Source organism: Monodon monoceros, unplaced genomic scaffold (assembly GCF_005190385.1).
Source record: "Monodon monoceros isolate NGI ecotype Baffin Bay Population unplaced genomic scaffold, NGI_Narwhal_1 Super_Scaffold_10, whole genome shotgun sequence".
Lineage (NCBI taxonomy): Eukaryota > Metazoa > Chordata > Mammalia > Artiodactyla > Monodontidae > Monodon > Monodon monoceros.
In genome coordinates this window covers 28,744,897-28,754,301 of record NW_021703766.1, presented here as the reverse complement: position 1 = coordinate 28,754,301, position 9,405 = coordinate 28,744,897, and the positions used below count along the sequence as shown (strand labels likewise).

General features: G+C 49.7%; 1 protein-coding gene across 1 annotated transcript; it reads right to left on the bottom strand.

Moving 5' to 3' along the window:
• Positions 1–4,747: 4,747 nt before the first annotated feature.
• LOC114888560 (metallothionein-2A) lies at positions 4,748–5,693 on the bottom strand. The gene is made up of 3 exons (XM_029210730.1): positions 5,531–5,693; positions 5,170–5,235; positions 4,748–4,953 (listed from the first exon to the last, which is right to left on the bottom strand). The coding sequence occupies exons 1-3, from the start codon at positions 5,556–5,558 to the stop codon at positions 4,862–4,864; spliced, it is 186 nt and encodes a 61-aa protein (XP_029066563.1). The 5' UTR covers positions 5,559–5,693; the 3' UTR covers positions 4,748–4,861.
• Positions 5,694–9,405: the final 3,712 nt, after the last annotated feature.

Below are 9,405 nucleotides of genomic sequence, written 5' to 3'. Positions count from 1 at the left end.
CCTTGCACGTGGCGCGCGGATCTGCGCCTGTGCAGCCGGCAGCGCCCTTTCCGGCTGTGCGCAACGGGCTGGGCCGAGCGCAGGGTTCCGTGAGCAAGGATTGGGTCGGTGTGCAGCGCTGCGGCCCCCCCTTTGGCGCTGGAACTCGCGGAGGGACGGTGTGCCGGGCGGCTCTCGGTTTCCCAGCTTCCCTGCCCGCCCCTTCCCAATTTTCCCAAGGTAGGCAGTCACCTCTGTTCCGGGATATTCCAGGAACCCAGTCCCCCCTCTCTTTGCCACCCCAGGCCCTATTGCCTTGGTGCTCAAGTTCGTCCTTTCCGGAGCCCATGTGCGCCGCGCCCGGCCCTCCCCCCCCCCCCCCGGGCCTGTGCTCGCGGGCGGTGGAAAGAGCCGAGGGAGTTGTGTGCAGCGTCCCAGCTGCGGATGTGACGTTTGCCTCCCAGTACTTTTCCTTTCCCTGTGCCCAGAGGGACTTAGGCCCTATTTGTCTGTCTCAGTTTTAAGGCGGACGCTGGCCTCTGTCTGCTCCATCCTTCCTCCACTCTCTAAGTTTGAAAGGATGTATGGGCACATATGTCTGGATCCTTTGCATAAAACTCTCCAGAGACTCTCCACAGCCTAGCCAGCCCACCTCGCTCCAGGGCAGTTGTTCAGAAAGTGGGGTGCCCCCAGGGGAGGGGTCATTTTAGGTGATAGGCAGATCTTGCATCTGAATATCAAGAAAAATAATTGTTTCCCTTTCAATATTACTGACCATTAGACAGCATTGTGTGTGTGTCCCACCTGGTTAATTGTTTATCTTTCAACCCTCACAAAGACTCAAAAAGAGGAATACTGTTATTTATGAGCTCATTTGGCTGGTGGGAAAGGTAAGTCACAAGGATGTTAAATAACTTGCCCAGGGTCACAGAGCTGGGAAGTAGTGCCACCGGGTCTGAATCCAGTCATCTTCCCAAGGGAAGAAGTTCAAAGATAAAGTTTTCCTTTGGCCCAAAGTTTTCCTTTGATGTATCTTCAACATCAGTGTACTGCTTGAAATCTTTTAAACAGAGATAAGCCTCAAGCTTATCAACTCTCCAGGCCCATATCATGATTTTGTTTTCAAGGACCTAGATTGCCTTTTCCTTCTGCAAGACATCATACTGGTCCAGTACACTGATGATATTCTGCTGCTCGGAGCTAGTTGCAAGAAGTAGCAACTACTCTAGGCTTATTGGTTAAGACTCTGCAATGGCTGTAAAAAAACCTATGGAATAGAGAAGATCCCTTAGGGCATCTCTTAGTACTACCCTGCTCTGTGATTAAAGTCAGTGAAAAACTACTGTAACAACCCAATCAAGGCAGGACTGATAAAGGCTCAGACCCTTCAAAAATGAAGGTTTGGGCCACCCCAGCATCGTAAAGAACGATGACCAACTGAGATGCTTGCAGGGAGCAAAGGGGATACAGAATAGGTAGTGTAAGAAGATGTTTATAAATGTCAGCTATAACCACATGACCAGTTCCAGAAACAGAAATGACAACTGTAATTGTTAGGAGTACTTCTTCATTATTTTGTTATAAATATGTTTATATATATACGGCAAATATCTTTGTTTTCTTCCCTCTTTTATCCCCTTCTCATATAACATAGAAGGTGTTGACTTTACATTGTAGTGTTTACGTGTTGTTAACATCACAGTATTTGTTACGTGATATCAAGTACAAAAGTGACCATCACCCAAGGACTTTGCATCCTCCTTTGGGGACGGTGTTATACATTTTCAGTTGTAGGTAGGATAGTTGTGTCATGTTAGGCAGAAGTATGACCTTGTTATTGTCTTCGTTGGGAGATTAAGTGCGGTTTACGAAGTTGTGTGGGTGCTAGTTTGATAAGTGGTGGTCTATAACGGTTAGTTTTATGTACCCGCGTGTTTTAGGCTGTCGTGCCCAATCCTTGGTCACACGCTAGCCTGATGTTGCTGTGAAGGTATTTTTCAGATGTGACTAACATTTAAATCAGTAGACTTTGAGAAAAGCAGATTACCCTTCATAATGTGGAAGGCCTCTTCCAGTCAGTGAAGGCCTTAGAGAAAAACTGAGGTCTCTTGAAGAGGAGGGAATTGGGCCTCCAGATGGCCTTTAGACTCAAGATTGCAAGCAACATCAACTCCTACTGGAATTTCCAGGCTGCTGGCTAGCCCTATAAACTTCAGTCGTGCCAGCTTCCACAGTTGCATAAGCCAATTTCTTAAAATAAATCTCTCACTCTCTTTATCTCTCTATCTGCCTACCTACCTACATCCTGCTGGTTCTGTTTCTCTGGAGAATGCTAATACAAATATATTTTAAAACATATAAGTCATTAAAGGAAAAATGTTAAGTAAAATACTGGTGCAAGTGGTAGCAAAGGGCACAGACTGTTGTGCTCAGGGTTAGAAATACCCAGTGCTGTTCATTTGATGAGGACAACATAGGACACACAGCTAGGCACACCACCACTGCTTCTGTGTCTAGAGGTAAATAAATACCCCCTATGTTAATAATAATAATAAATGGCTAACACTGTAGACCACTCACCACGTGCCAAGCACCATACTAAATTCTTTACATGTACTAGTTCTTTAATCTTCTGAATCATATGCTTTTATTTTGCCCCTTTTAAAGTGGGGGAGACCGGGCTTCCCTGGTGGCGAAGTGGTTTAGAGGCCGCCTGCCGATGCAGGGGACGCGGGTTCGTGCCCCGGTCCGGGAGGATCCCACATGCCGCGGAACGGCTGGGCCCGTGAGCCATGGCCGCTGAGCCTGCGCGTCTGGAGCCTGTGCTCCGCGGCGGGAGAGGCCGCAGCAGCGAGAGGCCCGCGTACCGCAAAAAAATAAAAACAAAAACAAAACAAAACAAAAAGTGGAGGAGACTGAGCCACAGAGAGATTATGTCCTGTGGCTGTAAGTGACGAAAGTGAGATTGGCACTCATGCAGGCGGACTGCAGCATCATGCCCTCACCCACGACCTTACACCAGGACTTCATATGACAGATGAGGATGTTGAAAGCTGGCACAGGGGCAGCAGTGGGAAGAGCACTGAGCAGGCAGTCTGTATAGTTCTGTGACCTCTCTGGAATTCAGTTTTCCATGTGTCAAGCCAGGAGCACAATCTGTCCGTTTCGAGAGGTCCTTCTACCTGTGAATAGCGAGGGGCAGGATTTAGCATTCAGTGACATCGTTATCTGCCAGCTGTGGCCAGGGCGTGAGATCAGCTGTAGTGTAGGTTCAGACCTCTGCCCTCTGAGCTGTGTGACCTTGGGCAGGTTGCTTAACCTCTCTGGAATCAGCACAATCACTCCAGCCCCTGCACATTCACTCTCTCACTGGTTCCTGTGCAGATCCAACGACATGAAGCATGGGAATGGCTTCTGAGTCTGTCCAAATGCTGTGGCGGCATCTTGTCCTGGGGGTCTCTTTGGAGGTCATCCGTACTCCCTTTGGCACCGGATCAGCAAATTTCCAATCCCATCCTTAACCTCCAACCCAGAATAATGCTTCTAAACCAATGAGCTTTTCCCCAAGAACTTGTTGGGAGCTATAAGGATTCTGTCTTCATGAATGTCAGTGTGGACATAATGATCGTAACGGCCACTGTTTATTAAGCCAGGACACTATCATTTAATCCCCACATAGAGATATCATCTCTTTTTCAATGGGAAAATGGAGACTCAGATGTTGAGTAACATGCCCAGGCCATACCACCTGTGGCAAAACAGGCTGTGAACTGAGACGCCCATGCACTCAGCACAGGCTGGTTTCTGAAACCCCCTCTTCACACAGGGCCCCTGTGGGCAAGCATGGTCTTGACTCTTGGGCCACACGACTTGTCTTTCTCTTTTATTTTACATCAGATAGCCATTCCCTCCACAAATAGCCAGGGGGACTAACTGCTACCATTAGTTACAAGTCACAGGGCACCTCACTCCTGCCTAATAAACACCACCATACCCTCCGAACTGCAGAATCTGCCATCACCCAGCATGGGCAGACGTGAAATAGTCCATCTGGAACCAATTCTCAGGCACACGCCCTCTTCATGGGAAATGACTGTGTAATTCCCTCCACAGCCCTAGTTATTTTGCGGCTTTCAAGTAGCCAAGGGCTGGATTTCGGAAGGACAGATTGCAACGGTGCTCAATGGACACCTTCGATGAACATGTGTGCGACGTTTTTAAATCTCTGATTTTGTTTGTTTTTCATATATTGACTGAAATTACGTGTGTGGAATCTGAAAACGTGGGCTTTGTATTGTTCTGTGGCATTTTTATAATTTTTTTTGTTTCTGTTTTTTACCAAGGTTTAGGTCTGCAATGGATGGGAAATGAAATCTGTTCCTTCACCACAGGGATTTTTTAGACGCCCCATTTAGATTCAAGCAGGTGAGGGAGTTTTCCACCCCTGTAGTCACTGAAGACTAAAATCCAGCGAGGAACTGCAGTTGAACAGGGAAACCATGGAGAATGAGGATTCTGGATTGAGAAGTTTCTGTGCCACCAACCCTTGACTTGAAAACAGAGGAGACCCTGTATGTGCCCAGTGTCCTTATAGCATCTGGCCTAAGGCTCTTCCGTTTTACAAAAGATGAAGCCCAGTGGGGTAATGTGGCTTGAACAAGGCACTGGGTTTGTTAAGGGCTAACATTTTGGTCCAGAAACCAAGTCTGTGTACTACTAGCCCAGTCCCTCACCCCAGCTCTGGTCAAGTTAAGGAAAACAGCCAGAATAAAGCCAACCACTTTTATTATCATTCTTGTATTTTATAGGACAAAAAAAAAAAAGAGGAATGTAGGTTTGTCCTGGTTGCTCTATTTACACCCGGGGCAGGCTCTCCGCGACATCAGGCACAACAGCTGCACTTGTCTGAGGTCCCTTTGCAGATGCAGCCCTGGGCACACTTGGCGCAGCCCGGAGGGCAGCAGGAGCAGCAGCCTGGGGAAGGGAAGGAGGCGGCAGAGATGAGCGCTTGGAACAGAGGATTAATAAGGCTTCCCGTCCTCTCCAGTGGAGGCGCCACCGTCCCTAGGGAAGGGGTACCTACTGCCCTATTTAAATTCCCTCCGTGGTGTAGAGGGCTGGAGGCGTGGGGGGCGGGCCTGGCGGAAGGGTGGGCACGTTAGGGGTAGATGTAGAGAAAATTCCACTTACTCTTCTTGCAGGAGGTGCATTTGCAGTCTTTGCATTTGCAGGAGCCGGCACACGTGCAGGATCCGCCTGCAAAGAGAACGGCCGACATAAAAACGGTTCCCGGAGACTCGAACGCGGGCATGGGTGCTAGGAGCCCGAGTTTGAGTCCCAGTTCCACAACCAACTCGTGGGAACCTGGGCAAGCCACGAACTCTGATCTCCTTATCGGTCAAACGGGATCTCCTAGTTTAACTTAGAATAGAGGCGGGTACACCAAAACGCTTTCGAAAGGGGCAATTTGTGCCCGGAAAGTGAGTGACGAGTCAGAAATTGCTTCTCTACTTCTACAATTGACACCCAATCCCGAACCAGATCTCCTTACCTGCGGTGCAGGAGCAGTTGGGATCCATGGCGAGACGAAGCGGAGGCTGGGGTCCGGAGACTGTGTCACGAAGTATGGCAAGGAAGTCGAGGGGGCGTGCTGAAGCGGAGGGCGCTGTGGGCTGACTTTATAGCGGGAAGGAGCCGGGGCGAGTGCAAAACCCCTCCGGGGCGGGCGCCGTCTGCACACGCCCCGCGCTGAGTCACTGGCGGGCCGCGCGGCGCCCCGAGCTGTGCACACGGGCCACCAGGCACCAGTTTTCAGTAGCCGCCCTAGGTGCGCCTCGGTGAGGGAGGGCCGGGTGCAGAGCGCGGACCCCGCATGCAGGGCTGTCCTGGGCTGTGCGCGGAGCACCCTGACCCCCGCCCTTCGCTGTGTGCGCAGTTCCCGCCACCGCCTTCCCCCTACCCCAGCACGCCCCACCCCAACCCTCCCCACCGCGTCTGTTGCCCTGTGCTTGAACCTGAGTAGTTAAGAGAGTGGGTCTTGCGGATCCTGCTCCGGGGGAAAACTGGTGGGAAGTCAGGACAGATTAAAAAAAAAAACTCTTTGCACCCGTCAAGGCTTAAAAATTGTGTAGCATCATATTAAACCCGTGGGCTGGTTATTGATGACATATACTGTATATCAAGTGCTTTAGCATGCGATAGGGAAGGTGTAAGCGTGTGATGTGCGAGCTCTCATTTAATCCTCTAACAACCCTGTGAGGTAAGGACTAGTTATCATTCCCATTTTAGAGTATGGAGGCCCAGAGAAGTTAAGTAACTTGCCCAAGGTCACAGAGCTAGTGAGTGGCAGAGCCTGGTTTGAATCAGTGGGCCCAGCAGATGCTGAAGTCACTCTAAGGGTAGACATCACCAACAGGGGAGAATAAAGATCAAGAAGCCACAAGCCTTGTACTCAGGAAACTCATAGTCATTGGGGCAGCCTCATGGGTGCGTGGGGAAAAGTAATACCAGGGTCATGGCTAGGATGGAGGCAGGGGGAACAGAGAGGAGACCCAGTCCAGCCTGAGAGGAGGTGGGCCAGTCAGGTGGGCCATTGCCTTGGGCCTGAGGGTGAGAAAGTCTTCGCCAGGCAGGGGAAGAGGAAGGAGTTGTATTCCAGCCCGTGGAAGAAGCAGCGGGGTGGAAAGTTGGCATTCCCATGGAACATTTGGAAGGGAAAACCTCACAAGAACTTTCTTCCCCAGTGGATGCAGAGGGGAAGAGTAGAAGTGCGGTCCAAATTCCTTTCTGGGGAGGTACATCCTGCTTCCCTGCTGGCACATGTCTGGCTGCTGTGAAATGGATCTTAGATCGTTATCCTGGGATTGTCCAGAGTGTGTTATCAGATGAGCAGGTTACTGGAAGGTTGGTGGCAGGTTTAGGGAATGCTGGTTGCTGCAGTAGGGAGTTTAGTGAGGGGGTGGGCGGAGGACAGGCCGTCCTCACAGCATTTACTGTAAAGTCCTGTGGAAATGCCTTCACAGCTCAGCTCAGACGTCACTTTCTCCTGGGAGCCCGTCCTGACCCCTGTGCTAGGTCAGGATGCCTGTGGAATGCGCTGGTAAACAGCTTGTCCTTTTCCTTCCTGGCACTTCCCGTGTCTGTAATACATAGGAAAGTGTGTGATTCTGCGACCTTTGTCCCTCCACAGCTACCTGCCACTGAAAACACCAAGAGCGCTCACTGCCCCTGAAATGTGCTTCCAGCCCTTGGCCCAGGGCCAGGTTTACAGTTGGCGCTTAGTAAATATTTGTCAAATGAATTAATAGGGGTAAATCCCCTGATGTGTCCTCCCTTCCCAGCCCTGCCTCCCAGCATTAGGGCCGATTACAAAATGAAAGTAAAAAACTTGTTTTTCACCACTCTGGGACCTGTGTGGTCACTCAGAAACTCCAAACAGGGCAGGAGAGTTGAACTGTCAGAAGGACTAAATTCTAATGGTCACTCTGCCACTCGCTGAGCAACCTTGGGGCTGTTATGGGCCAGGGCTCCCCTGAGCATCAGTTTACTCATTTGTCAAATGATCAGATTGTACTAGAATTTGAGGGTCACATGCAAACAAACTCTGATGTTAGAGCCAAGGTCTCAGAAATCTTGCTGTGTCTGGCAGCCCCGTGGACCGAGAGCATGGGAGGGCTGCTCTTTGGATGGTGGGCAGATTTTGCTGTTGTTGTTACATACGCACCACATTGTATGCAAAATTCCTGGTTTCTTATAAACTAGATGGTCACTTGTCCACTCAGGGGAAACAGTCCAACTCATTGAGGAGACAATAACGCTTATTTTTGCCCTGTAAAGTACTGAATCAAGCCCTGGGTTTGGGCCATCTGTGTTGGCAGTAAAATTTGTTTTCAGGTCTAAGCTGTCTCCCTTAAGTCATTTTGACTCTGAGAGGAGAGGGAGGACCAATCGGCAAAGGTGAAGGGCAGCCCAGGCCCAGTTTTGCTTATCTCTGTACCCATGTAAGCCTTGTGGGACAGGGGTGGAGAGTGAGGCCTTTCTAATGCCTGCAGTCCTCATGTGGTAGGAAGTGAGGAAAATGAAGCCAAGCAGCATAAGATGAGGAAAAACACCCCTCTGCAAGTGTGGTGTGAGTTATCAGTATGAGGCAATGATGTGGCCCTAGTCTGCATTAATAGAAGTATGCCATCCAGAATGAGGGAGGTGATTTTGCATCTCTTTTTAACTGCTAATGGGGGTATTTTTAGTTCTGCTGCTCTTACCCTGTGACAGTACCCTTAGGTTTCCTTTGTAGAATCACTCTTCCCTACTCCTCATCCACGTGGACTAAGGTGGATGGATGGAGTAGGCCCCATTCGTGGGCTCCCAGGAAATTCCATCTTCCTGGACATAGTGATTGGCTCTGATTGGGTCACCTAGCCATGAACCAGAGAGAATCAATGGAACTCCTCCTGGAAATGCTAGGAGAATGACAGATACTCTTTCCATCTAGACTTCAACCTGAAAGGGTGTGTAGCTGAGTTTCTAGAGTCTTTGTCTCCATAAGAAAGAGCCTGAGAATAAATTTATCGTAAAGGAAATGGAGCCTGACAATATCATTGGAGCACCTGGATCCAGCCAAGCCTGAAGTCACTGTGAGTCCAAAATTTCCTTTTTTGTTTAAATCATTCTGGATAGATTCTTAACTGGCACAGTTGGGCAGACCACCCTGAGGGCTGTGTTCATTATTGGGCTTCAACAGTCCAGAAAACAGTTGATCACAATAGTCCTAAGACTCAAAACCCCATCATGTGAGCAACAACTGAGAGGGGTGGGCAGGCTCAATCTGCAAGAAAACAGTTACCTTCGGATATGTGGACAGCGGTTGCTCCTGTAGCCGTGCAACAAATCACCCAAAACTGCAGTTTAAACAACAACCAGCTTATTGTCGCTCCTGGTTTTGTGGGTCAGGAATTTGAGAAGCACTCATTTGGGTGATTCTTTTGTTTCATGTATCACTGTCTGAGGTCACTTGGTGGCATTCAGTTGGCGGATGGGCTGGTCTGGAGGATCTAAGACAGTTTCACTCACGTGTCTGGCACCCTAGCAGGCGTGGCTGGACGGCTGAGCTCAGCTGGAACTAAAGACCAGAGCTCCCTCCTGTGGCCTCTTCAGCATGGTGGCCTCAGGGCAATTAGATTCCTTACATTTGGCGCAGGGCGCCAAGGGTGAGAGTCCCAAGAGACAGGAGTGGTAGCTGTGTCTCTTAAGCCCTGGGTCCTGAAACTAGCACAGGTCACTTTCACCACTTTTGATTGGTCAAGAAGCCACAGAGCCTGCCCAGATTCGAGGGGAAAGGATGAAGACCCCAGGTCTTGATGGAAGGAGTCAACGTGTTTGCAATTATCTCTCATCTGCCATAGTAGTCGTGGGGCGTAATATTGAGCA

Excerpts from the sequence above, each read along its gene's own strand:
- LOC114888560 (XM_029210730.1), bottom strand. The coding sequence starts at position 5,558 with ATGGATCCCAACTGCTCCTGCACCGCAG. Across the intron at positions 5,236-5,530 it reads CAACTGCTCCTGCACCGCAG|GCGGATCCTGCACGTGTGCC; the intron begins GTAAGGAGATCT and ends TTCTCTTTGCAG. Across the intron at positions 4,954-5,169 it reads ATGCACCTCCTGCAAGAAGA|GCTGCTGCTCCTGCTGCCCT; the intron begins GTAAGTGGAATT and ends TCCCTTCCCCAG.